We start from the raw sequence: 12,674 nt of genomic DNA, 5'->3' as shown, positions 1-12,674 counted from the left end.
TTTTAAAGACGGGACGCTGACTGACTATACATTGAGATGTTTGTAGTTCCTCCCTCCAAAACGGCATACAAAGTGATATGTTGGGCTTGCTTTATTTCATTTCTCCAGTGGCCTCAGAGTGACCGGAGGGCAGTAGACCCCCGTGACGGTCTGGGAGCCCTGATTATATAATCTAAGGCTGGGGCGAGCCTTATGTTCATGCGTTTATGTTGCTTGTCTTCAGAGGCTATGGTTCCCAGTAGTCCCTTTTGCTGCTGGGTTTCCGGAAGTCCTTCTATTTGTATTTGTAGTTTTTTTTGGTTAGGGAGCCTGGGAATGTTACTCATTATTCAGCTACATGTCTCATGTGCTACACATTCAATCAAAAAAATGGGACACCTGGCTCCCTGGTTTCTCCCTCCCCTTTTCTCTTTTTTTTCTGCATCCTTCATGTTTTTTCCTCTTGTGTCATGTTCTGTGTTTTGTATCCCTGATGGTCCTAGACATTTGTTTGAAGTATATCTGCTGGGTGATATTTACTGCAACCATTTATTGCTCACTGCCAAGCATGTATCCCTGATTATTACAATGTATTATGCATGGTCTGAAGTGACATTGAGTGTTGGTGGCTTCCATATTCCCTCCAAATGCAAGAAAACCTTGCTTTACCTGCACAAAATACAAGCAGATGTGGCAAATTTACAGGAGACCCATCTGACACCCCCCTGAAATACTTAAACTAAATTCCCTAGGATGGACGGTGCTGGCATCGTCCCCCTACAACTCCAAATCCAGAGGGGTTGTCATATTGGCCAAGAAACAAATTCCGGTGGTGATTCATACTACCATGACTGACCCTGAGGGTAGATTCGTCCTCTTGGACGCCACCATACATTCAACCAGATATACATTATGCAATGTTTATGCACCCAATGTTTTTTCCAAATTATTTTTCCGAAATATTGTTTCCCTGCTTACCCCGGATTTGGATTCCTCAATTCTACTAGCGGTGGATTTTAATGTAGTGTCATCAAATGTTTTAGACCAGGCATGTCCAACGTTGGCCCTCCAGATGTTTTGAAACTACACATCCCAGAAAACTTGGTCTTCAGGACCTCAAATGTCACCCGACAGATGCACTCATTACTGACACATTTTACAAGATCCACAGGTGAAGCTAATTATTTCACTTTTGATTCTGTGAGACCTGCAAAACATGCATGCTGTTTTTAAAGGGCAAAATGTGCCCTGCCCCTCTAGCAGTGTCCCGCTAAAACAACCAGGTGTCTGCCCCGACACACCGCACTGGGGAAGCTTAGCGCCGCCGTAGACGGCAATGCCCGGCACTTCCCCAGCAGCACAGTGACTTCGGAGGGGCCCGCCCCCTTTGGTGATGGCGGTGGCTGAGCCCACCCCCTTTAATGACGGCGGTGGCCGGGCTCGCCCTCTTTGATGACATCGCGGCCCGGCCCTTTTGTGACATCAGCGGCCTAGGACCGCCCACAGCTTTGACGTCGGCAGGCCCGGTCCGCCCTCCGGCGCTCTGCCCGCACAAAATGAAATACTATTTATTATCATTGGCCTATGTAATTATTTGTTATACCTATGGATATGTATGTGGCCACTCAGCAGCAAGTTTTAATGCGAATCCTGAGTGCTTTTTTCTTCTCTCCATTGGACTTGAAAGAACACTGTTACCTACAGCGGCTCTTCCACTAGAATATCAGTCATGCCAAACAGGTGTATAGTGTTTCAAATATGACAAGATTTCATGAAATAGTGTAAAAAACACGAGATATCAGGGATAAATAACACAGCATTGCAATCACTTCTGAGGCATCATTGGTATTTGTGCTGAAGAAACTCGTGATGTCTCTGTCACATTTGCATCGTAATCTGGTAGCCTGCTGGCATGTACTGGTAAGTGGGGCTGGTATCGGTACTGGTATCCATAAGCTCGCAGGTGGTAGGTAAAATATTCCAATGTGTGCATAAGTTCAGCATCAACATAGTGATAGGATATGGCCAGGTCTGAGCAGCACTGGGAACCCTGAGAAGCAAAATATTGATGTGTTAATAGAGTGGAATTATCAACAGAAATAGTAGCCATGAAGGTAATTCTCAGCGACATTAGCCATGGCTGGCTGGTTGCACAGTAAGGTCGTGTGTGGCCTCCTCTTGTGCAAATTCTGGTATGTACCATACTGAACATAATTATTCTCTCAAAATTTCTTTGCATCAAAATTTGGAGCTTTAACCATTTTATAAAAAAAGGATAAACCACTAAATCCTACAGATATATCCAGTTGCAGAGTAGTACTGTACCGGTGACAGAGTAGCATTCAGTGTCCATGTGACACGAAGTTGGCTGATGTTTTAAGTCTCTGCAATTGTTCCAGTCATAAGCTTCGTACACACGGAGCAATATATAGCTCAGTGTCCCGTTTTCATCAGCGACCAGAGATGGTCACTGATGAAAAGGAGACACTGCGAAACAGCTGATCACCATGAGAAGCCACTGGTTGCAGGAGCATGCTCCTCCGTCCAGCGACCACCCAAGGGCTGGCATGCTCCCGACGACAATCGCCATATCCCGGTGATAATGGCTGAAATTGCCCTGTGTGTACGAAGCTATACAGCTCATGCGTCCTGAACAGTGGTGGATTTTCTTACCTATTTGCTGCTGCACATAGTAAACTGAGTAAACCAGATGCAGACCGTGACTACCTACCAATCACCAGCAGGACAGGCAGTACAGATTGTGATTACCATTCACTGCCTGAAGATCAACCCTAGCAAAGTTTTTATGGGCTGCTGTGGATGCAGTCCATAGAAGCCAGGGGTTTGCGCATGCATAGCCAAGCAGCAGTTTGTACAAATACACTGTTTCCAATGCCTGGCAGCTCTGTTGTGCAGGTGCTGGACCTGGCTGGTGGCTTCCCTCTCCTCCAGTGGACCAGGCAGCATGTCCAATGGCAGACCTCTCCCCCCTTCATCCTCCACAATGGTAGGAGCCGGACTTGATCGTTAGTGGGTGCTAATGGGAAATTGGTACTTTTTTACTTTCACGGCGCCACTAGATAGGACAGATAGGATACTAGATAGGATACGATTTTGTATGCGATTTGACATAAGATATCGCATAAGATATAGGATAAGATTTACTATCCATTTCATTACCCCACTATCCACTAGGGCGTGGAGTTGATTTTATATAGCGTGGCGAGCGCAGCGAGCCACCGAGCCCGAAGCGTGGCGAGCGCACACAGAATGTATTTTATGGAATTGCATGCAAATGGCATGCAATATTGGGGACTTGCTTTGAAACAACATCTGTGTCCCCTCGCACGGCTCGCTGCGCTCGCCACGCTTCGGGCTCGGTGGCTCGCTGCGCTCGCCACGCTATATAAAATCAACTCCACGCCCTAGTGGATAGTGGGGTAATGAAATGGATAGTAAATCTTATCCTATATCTTATGCGATATCTTATGTCAAATCGCATACAAAATCGTATCCTATCTAGTATCCTATCCAGGGCCGGCGCTACCCACTCAGCAGCTCCTGCAAAGCAGGGAGGCGCCATGCTGAAAAGGCGCTGTCTCCCTCCCTGCTCTGCTAAAGCTGCCTCAGCCCTCAATTGTCACTGCCTCCTGCACGCCGCCTACCCATTGCTCCCTGCGCCTGTCAGCTGTCAATCAAATGATGAACAGGCAACAGCACCGCCTCCCCCTTCCTTCCCTCTTCTCAGTGACACTTTTAAAATAATGGGCTGGGTTATGTGCCCAAAGGTGCCCATACACGGTGCGATAGGAGCGTGCAATGCGATGTGTGCTTCCGTGGGCTGCACATACTTTTTGTACTGCTTTTGGATCGCATCGCACACACACTGCATGTATGCCGTGCGATGCGATCTAGCCCATAACGTATGCCATTCTCGCAGCGTGTATGGGCACCTTTAGTGCCTGCAACATTTTGCGGACAAAGTACTGAGATGGTGTATGCATGTACATGCACCCAACATCCTCTTTAGGAGCGCATGTTGCATACGCTCCCACAATCGGGCTCCAGCTTGCTGCAATGGCAATGTTAAAGGGCGCAAAATTTATGGTTTGCAGGAGGGCGCCGGACACCCTAGCACCGGCCCTGATCCTATCTGTCCTATCTAGTGGCGCCGTGAAAGTAAAGAAGTACCGGGAAATTACACGGTTAAGGTTAAGCAGAAATAGCCAGATACACAGCTGCTCACACAGGAGACCAGCATGGATAGAGAAACTGCACTTGTCATTAGGCTGGTGCAAATTTAGATGGTACATTCAATGGTTCACTGAGATGGCCCAGCACCCCTACTACACACTGCATGGGGGAATATCTGTATAAATTAAATTGGACACAGCAGAAGCAGCTACAGCATAAGATGCAACCACATCTGTAAGCAACTCAGAATCAGCTGCAGAATCTATTATCCTTTCATGTGAACCAGCAGACTTGTGGTCTATTCTATTAGAAGTCCTTGTGGTTTCCTATATATTGGAAATACAACAAGACAGTTCAAAGAGAGGATGGTGTAGCACTAATCTGCCATTTGCCAGCCTTTGGATGGCAGAGAGAATGAGCAAACAGTGGCATGACGGCAATTATCCCTTATTATATAATTCATCACATCCACCTTCCATTTAGGAAGGTGAAAGAGGTAAAACTCCAACTAGAAACCAGATGGATATTTTGTATAAATATGATCCCTGCACATGGCATTAATGAGTCACTTTTCCTCAATGGATTTCTGTTAGGTCTGTTAGGTTCTGTTGTCAATTTGCTGACACCAACCCAGTCCTTTGTTTCCCAGGATCTATATGCTACCAATAAACTGAGTGCCTCCACTTCCCTACTTCCCTTTGCATCTCTCTTTTTGGAACCAGGACCTGTCCAAGATCCCGGTGCTGGTTTTTCAATACAGGTGGGCAGAAGTCATTTGACTGTCTATAGGGAGCTGTGCTGACTATGGGGGTGCTGTTCTATCTATGGGGACTGTGCTTAGCATCTATGGGGGGGCTGATCTGTCTATGAGGGGCTATGCTGACTATGGAAATCTGTGCTATTTATGGGGGGGCTATGCTGCCTATATGGGCTGGGCTGTCTATGGGGGGCTATGCTGGTTATGTATGAGGGGCTGTGCTGACTATGTGGGTCTCTTCTGTCTAACTATGGTGGGTCTGTGCTGACATTCGATGGCGGAAGGGGCGGGTCACGGCTGAGTGAGCGAGCGTGGGCACCCATCCCCTCTCCCTCCCTCCCGCTGAGGCTAGCATGACTATGGATTAAAACCCCCGTCTGACGCTTTTAATCATGCCCTACCAGTGACCGTTCGTCTGGAGCCGCTTCCACATCTGAGACACCGGCTCGTCAGCGTCCTACGTTTGGGGAGTGTTCTGTGTGACGCAACGAATTCTGGGAGAGTGAGTGGTGCACCCTGGGAGACTGAGAGGAGGAAGCAAAGCCGCAGCGCGTGTTCAGCCGGAGGCTTTCGGCTCCCGGCGTCTCCCAGTATAAACAGTGCCTAAGAAGGAGCCCCACGGCGTATTAACCTGGTCGCAGGTAGCTGGACTACAGCACAGAGGAACAGTCAGAGTACCGCTGCAGTGTGCTCTGTCAGAGCCTCTTGGTTCCAGACGTCTCAAGTAGTGGTGGCTCCCTAGGCGCATTATCCAGCTGTGCAGCCTGATGGTTTATGGTGGCGACGACCCCACGAATCCCACGCAAGTACTGTGTTTTTTTTTCTTTTGAGGGGTGAGAGGAGGTCTGTTTACAGCGGTCCCAGGCGCCTCATTACTGACTGAATTATTGTGCTGTGGGTCTCGGGGCAAGTTTATCCCCTTATCTCTCAGGTGGAACAGTGGTAAATTGCCGGTGACTCTCTTACCTCCTCTCAGAGTGTTTCCACACATTTGAAGAGCTCATCTTTGAGTTTAGCTGATATATAAGATACAATGGGGAAAACCGGCCAGAATACAGCCGCAGCACGCTTGGAAAAATACGCCCGTAAACCCAATCAATCCGGGCCTCCCTCACAAACCTCTACTCCAGCATCCTCACCAGTTAAAGGGGATACTCCCCCCCCCACCTACTGAAATCACCCTGCAGCAAGTGTTGGACGCTATTAACAACTGCGAGTCCCGCCTGTCTGTCCAATTGGGAAAAGTACAATCGGATATCTCCCTTCTTAGACAAGATGCGGAGAAAATTAGGGAGCGAGTTACCGAGGTTGAGACACGAATATCTCAAATTGAAGATCAGGTTTCCCCCCTTAATAATCAGATTAAAAACCTCGCTTCTCAGGTGGGGGAGATGAGGTACAAGCTCACCGATATGGAGGGGAGATTGAGACGAAATAACGTTCGTTTCTTGGGCTTTGCTGAGCGAGTTGAGGGCAGCGAACCGGAAAGATTTTTGGAACAGTGGCTTGTTAGCACATTTGGAAGAGAAGTGTTTACCGCTCAGTTCGCCATCGAGCGGGCCCATCGGATCCCGGGCCGCCCCCCAGTCCCTGGTGCCCCACCACGAATGCTGATCGCTAAACTTCTTCATTTCAGGGACAGAGACATCATCATTCGTTTGGCGAGGGCGAAACCCAAGTTAAGTTATAACGGGGGTAAAATCGTTACCTTCCCAGATTTCCCGATTGAAGTCCAGCGGGACAGGATGAAATTTAAAGACATTAAGACCAGACTTCGGGATCTGGGTCTACATTATTCTATGTTATACCCCAGTAGACTTCGGGTAGCGTCCGATGGGGTTACCAACTTCTTCGCCACTCCAGCCGAGGCGGCTAATTGGCTTAATCATTTTGCCCCTGGGAAAAAACAAGCTTAACAGGCTGATGTAGCTGGAGGCGACCTTCTTTTTAAGTAGCGGGGGTTATCTGCTAAAATATTATTAGTGTTTAATGTTGCTTTAGCGGTTGGGAGGGGGGGAGGGGGGATCCTACAATGTGGCCTTCATGGTAATAGCCCCAAAAGAAGGGGTAGGGGTCCAGGGATGTGGGGGTTAGGTAGGCCTAGGGGATGGCGTACAGGGTGGGGGGAGGGGGGGTGGGTTGATGTTTCTTTTTTTATGTATTGTTTGGTGTATTGTAATTATTTATTTTTCGTTAATTTTTTCCTGTACATTGCTTGATGGAGTATACCGGTCATTTGCTGAAATATCGTTACAGTGCAGGCTTGTGCTTACCATTGCTGAGTGCCATAGTAGATTACCTCCCTAATGGTTTTACGGTTTTTGAGTTGGAACGTGAGGGGCATGAATGACAGAATCAAACGGGCAGTCGTCCTAAAGTATTGTAGAGACCATCAAGCTGACATAATTTGTTTGCAGGAAACTCATTTAGTCAGGGAGAAACTTTCCTCACTTAGGCGACCATGGGTTGGCTCTCTCTACCATGCCCCTCACTCTAATATGTCCCGTGGAGTTTCCATATTGATAAAAAAATCGGTGGCCTTTACCCCGGATGTTTGTAAAATCGACCCGGATGGTCGCTATATCTTTTTAGAAGGGCATTACGAACGACATAGGCTTTGCATTTTGGCAATTTACATACCTCCTCCTTTCTCATATACTATCCTTAAGGAAGCCGTGGACTTCTCAGCTAACTTTCCTGACTCCCATGTTGTGTGCATGGGGGACTTTAATAAAGTCTTGGACTCCCGGGTGGACAGATTTAAGCCCAATGCTGTATGTATTAATGAAGGGAGTAAATTCAGGGACTTCATCAACGATATCGGTTGGTGGGATCCCTGGCGGGTCAAATACCCTGGCCGTAGACAATACTCCTGTTTTTCGGTAACCCATAAGGTTTTCTCCAGAATTGATTTGGTGCTGGTCTCGCAAGGCCTCCTTAATAGGGTTCAAATAGTGGAATATAAATCAAGGGGAATCTCTGACCACTCACCTGTTCTGTTACAACTAGACTTAGACACGGCAGAAGGTTACAGGTATTGGAAATTGCAGCCCTTTTGGTTAAAACAAATGGGGGACCAGGAGGGGTTGGGGGGGGTATTTGAGGAATTTATGTCTCAGAATCGGGGCTCAGCTAGTGGGACATTGGTGTGGGATTCTTTCAAAGCCTTTGCTAGAGGGATCCTAATTAAACATATTGCTTCTATTAAGGGAGAATATAGGGCCAGATTACAAGATCTGGAGTACAGCGCTACTACGCTGGAAGATAAATATTGTAGTACAGGGTTAGAGTCGGATAAGGAAGCGTGGTGCCAAGCCCAGAGTGATCTGAGAGAACATCTTGAGGAGGCGGCCAGCCGTAGACTAGCCATGGGAGATCATAGAAGGTTTGGCCACACTGATCGAGCGGGAAAATGGTTGGCGATACTGTCCAAGCAAGAACAACCGTCCAGCTTTATCTCTGCCATTAGATCAGATACTGGGGAGAATGTTACAGATACACCGAATATAGTTAATATTTTTTTGTCATATTTTAAGAACCTATATCGATCTCAGTCCTCTAAGGGTGGAGAAGCTTTATTTAACTATCTTGTGTCTCTAAATCTTCCTCAGTTGTCAGACGAAGTCAGAGAGGGGTTGGAGGCCCCTATAGGACTTGAGGAGGTGGTGGCAGCTATTGAATCCCTCCCAAATAACAAGGCGCCAGGGCTTGACGGCCTACCAGGAGAATTCTACCGTAAATATGCGGGAAACATAGCCCCAGCCCTTTGGACTTTGATTGGCGACATGGTTGAGGAATGGAATTTTCCCCAATCCATGGCGGCAGCTTCCATTGTGATGATCCCTAAAGGGGGTAAAGACCCCCTTAGGGTTGACTCGTACCGCCCCATCTCAATAATCTCTGCCGACGCAAAGATCTATGCCAAGATCTTAGCTAATAGGTTAGGGAAGGTGCTAGATTACATCATTCACCCAGACCAGACTGGATTCCGTCCGGGAAAATCAACAGCGATCAACTTGAGAAGGGTCCACTCTTATATCCAGTTAAATAACTATAGGGGAGGTTCTGCGGCGCTGGCATCATTTGATGCCAGCAAAGCATTTGATGTAATTGAGTGGGACTACCTGTGGATTGCCCTTAAGGCCTTTGGCTTTGGAGATAGATTTATTAATTGGATCAAATTGTTATATCAACACCCAGAGGCAAGGATAACGATAAATGGATACACCTCCCCCCCTTTCCCCTTGTCAAGGGGCACAAGGCAGGGGTGTCCTCTATCTCCTCTGCTATTTGCAGTGGCGGTGGAACCCCTGGCTTGTGCTCTGAGATTTAAGTTAGGCCCTACAATATCCTGTGGTCGGAGTATGGTCTCCCTCTACGCGGATGACCTACTGGTTGGTTTAGATCATCCTGAAACCAATCTGCCAGAGATAATGGGTGTGATTAGGAAATTCGGGGAGTTCTCCGGGATAAAAATGAACTGGGAAAAGTCTAATTTGATCTATCTGGGGGAATCACCGTCTACCACTCCGCAGGATTCACTGCTGAGAACCACCGACAAGTTTCGTTACTTGGGTATAATGGTCTCTAAATCTCCGCAAGATTTTTTGGGGGACAACGTACGCCCCGTTTTGAAAGATATTCGGGATAAATGTCGTAGATGGACCGGGCTCCCTCTATCTCAAATTGGCAGGGTCAACTTAATTAAAATGTCCATTCTCCCTAAGCTACTATATATTATCCTCCAATCTCCTGTTTATATTAAATTAGAATTTTTCCAGGATCTGGAAGGTACTCTTTCCTCATTCATCTGGAGAAATAAACGACCTAGAGTTAGATTAAAAACCCTATATAGAGCAAGAAGGGATGGGGGGTTAGCCTTGCCGAATTTTAGGTTGTATTACTGGGCTGCGCAACTTACTCATATTTGTTCTTGGATTCAAGAAAAAGAAAATTTACTGGAGTCTCAACTTCTCGTGGGAGGTCTCAAGTTGGGCCTTTCACCCCTTCAGCTTCTCCTATCTAGAGTTAGGCGCCGGGATTTTCCCCCAATTATTACCCAAGCTTTAACAATCTGGGATCAAGTACAGAGATTCACACACTATGGGGATATCGACCCGGATTCATCTATCCTTGCGATACCAGCACTAAATAATATAGCTAGCCAACTGGGAGCGGCCTGGGGAAGGTACGGATTACAGACTGTGGGTCAGTTTATACAAGACGGACGAATCCGATCCTTCAATGAATTACAATGTTCAAATGACCTTCCCGACCAGATGGCCTTTAGATATATCCAATTAAGCAGTGCCCTAACTCAACTGTTAAGAAGAGGGGGTATCATTAGGTCATCCCCGGGGAAAAACTTTATGACAGGTTTGGGACCCCGCCATCGGTTGTCTAAACTATACAAATTCTTGCAATCTTGTGTACAAGGGGAGGAGTTAGAACGTCTGAAGTCACGTTGGGCGGAGGACATTCCTCGGTTGGATTCACTTTCTTGGAGTGAGATATTGGCGGCCCCTAGTAGAGCGACCATCTCAATCCGTATTCAGCAGGTACAGTTTAATATTTTGCACCGTATATATATAACTCCGGTGAGTAGGAAAAGAATGGGCCTATCCGGTAATGACCTCTGCCCGAAGTGCCAATTAGAGCAGGGAACCCTTTGGCATTTACTGTGGGAGTGTTGTGAACTAAAAATTTTTTGGGGTAATGTTATCAATATACTGGTGACGGTGGGGGTTCCACAATACATTCTTTCCCCCTCCGGTATGATATTGGGGGTATGGGAACACGGTCTACAGAATGAGCCTTGGTTACAACTAGTTAGGAATGTTTCAGCTATAGCCAAGGTTATAATTGCTAGGCACTGGATGGAAAAGGCAATTCCCTCTAGAGATGAGTGGATTCACTTGGTGAATACTATATGCTCACATGAAAGATTTACTTATGCAAGTAGAGGGGCCCACTCTAAGTTTTATAAAACATGGGGAAGTTGGCGCAACTCGAAATTTTATAAATTGGATTTTTGAACTATTATAATTTAAAAGAGATTTAATTATGTTATTACTTTGGTTTTATGGATTTGTGGCACAAAACACTATGCACTATGCACTTTATTCAGATCAATAATTTCAATATAACATTCCTCCACTTAGGATTTATAGCACTCACGATATTATGAAATGTTAAGAGTATAATTTAGTATATTAAAATGGGATTTACGTCCTATTTTCAAACTGAACTTGTTGCACAAATCGCACTTTGCACTTTATGAAAATTGTATCAGCAAGAGGGAATGTTTAATTGATGTGAATAGCAAATTAGCAAGTTGTGTTCTTGGCTCACTGGATTATGGTTTAGCAATCAAGTCTTTGTTACACTGTACTGAATAAGCAGTAGTTAATTGCAAATTGACAGGTTCTCCTTCTCTTCAAGTGTGATCGTGTTGAATGTTAATCAAGCTTTGTACCAGGATACGATGCAGTATTTTGACCTTTTGTCTTGTTATATTATTGTATATGTTTGTCTCTGTATTGTTTATAAAATAAAATAAAGACTGAATTTAAAAAAAAAAAGGGGGGCTGTGCTGGCAATCTATGGGGGGAGGGGGCAGTTTTTATTGGTTCTGTAACCACTTATTTGAAAAACCCTGTTTCAAAATCCTGCATTTGCCACTGATGCTCCATTGTTTATTAAAGAATACGTTAGAATGTTAATAGCCAATAATGATGAACTACTCACCTCTATTAAAGGATAAAAGCAGTAGTGACGATAAATATTACTATCAGGGAAATGACCAGTCATATGATATGTAGGTGTAAATGGGTGGAAGGTCTCTCTCTTTTCACCATCTCTGGTATCAGCAGGTATTACCCCCATTCTTTCCATGCACCTACCCAGTTCCAGATCTTCCACAGCTGATGCATGAGTGCAAACTCCTGTCCGAAAACCATCTACAAAGCGTTGCAAGGATTCTTTGTTCAGTACATAACCGGCTCCTCCACTCATGTAGCCTTGGTTAACAAAAGGTCTGAAACGTTTGCCAAAATAGACCGGCTGATATGGTGTGTAATTAGAAAGCATCCACCTTAAATTTTCCACCACAACATAGGTGTCATCATCTGCCTTTAGGAACCAGTCAGCCTCATGAAAATGATGTTGGTGTATATAATGGAATGCTCTGATCGTCTTCCAGTACAGCTGATTTCTGCCTTCTGTGGTATTTAAACCAATAGTTGGGAAGCTTCCATTGGGTACGGAACTCATGAATAAAATTTTATTGCAGTGACGAGTCCAAGAGTTCTTCACATGAATGGCTTTGGTTGCTAAGTGGAACGGTGTTGTCATTACCCAGCATAAGACTCTGACTTCACGGAACAGCTCCTCACTCACTCTGTCTTCTGCAAGATTCAAAATTCTTAATTATGAAATGTTCATTATTGAAGTATTGGATGTTTCACCCCACATATAAAATAAACACTTTCATTCACAATTTAGAGGTGTTTAACAACTCCTATTGATTTTCAATATTGATTGATTGCTGGCCAGGAGGCTTGGAGACCATGGGCCCTTATTCAGATCTGATCGCAGTACAGATTTGTTCTCAAAATGGGCAAAACCATGTGCACTGCAGGTGGGGCAGATGCAACATGTGCAGAGAGAGTTTGATTTGTGTGAGTTATTTTGTTTCTGTGCAGGGTAAATACTGGCTGCATTATTTTTACATTGCAATATAGAT

The 12,674-nt window shown here is 45.7% G+C and overlaps 1 protein-coding gene across 1 annotated transcript; it reads right to left on the bottom strand.

The window, feature by feature from the left end:
- Positions 1–1,526: 1,526 nt before the first annotated feature.
- LOC146059112 (glycoprotein-N-acetylgalactosamine 3-beta-galactosyltransferase 1-A-like) lies at positions 1,527–12,318 on the bottom strand. The gene is made up of 2 exons (XM_083171234.1): positions 11,678–12,318; positions 1,527–2,029 (listed from the first exon to the last, which is right to left on the bottom strand). Exons 1-2 carry the CDS (start codon positions 12,281–12,283, stop codon positions 1,805–1,807), a joined length of 831 nt encoding a protein of 276 aa, XP_083027360.1. The 5' UTR covers positions 12,284–12,318; the 3' UTR covers positions 1,527–1,804.
- Between the last annotated feature and the right edge of the window lie 356 nt (positions 12,319–12,674).

The sequence above is a fragment of the Crinia signifera genome, chromosome 2, assembly GCF_055691185.1.
Source record: "Crinia signifera chromosome 2, ASM5569118v1, whole genome shotgun sequence".
In the NCBI taxonomy this organism is placed as follows: Eukaryota; Metazoa; Chordata; class Amphibia; order Anura; family Myobatrachidae; genus Crinia; species Crinia signifera.
The sequence above is the reverse complement of the archived record's forward strand: the minus strand, read 5'-3'. Positions and strand labels throughout refer to the sequence as shown.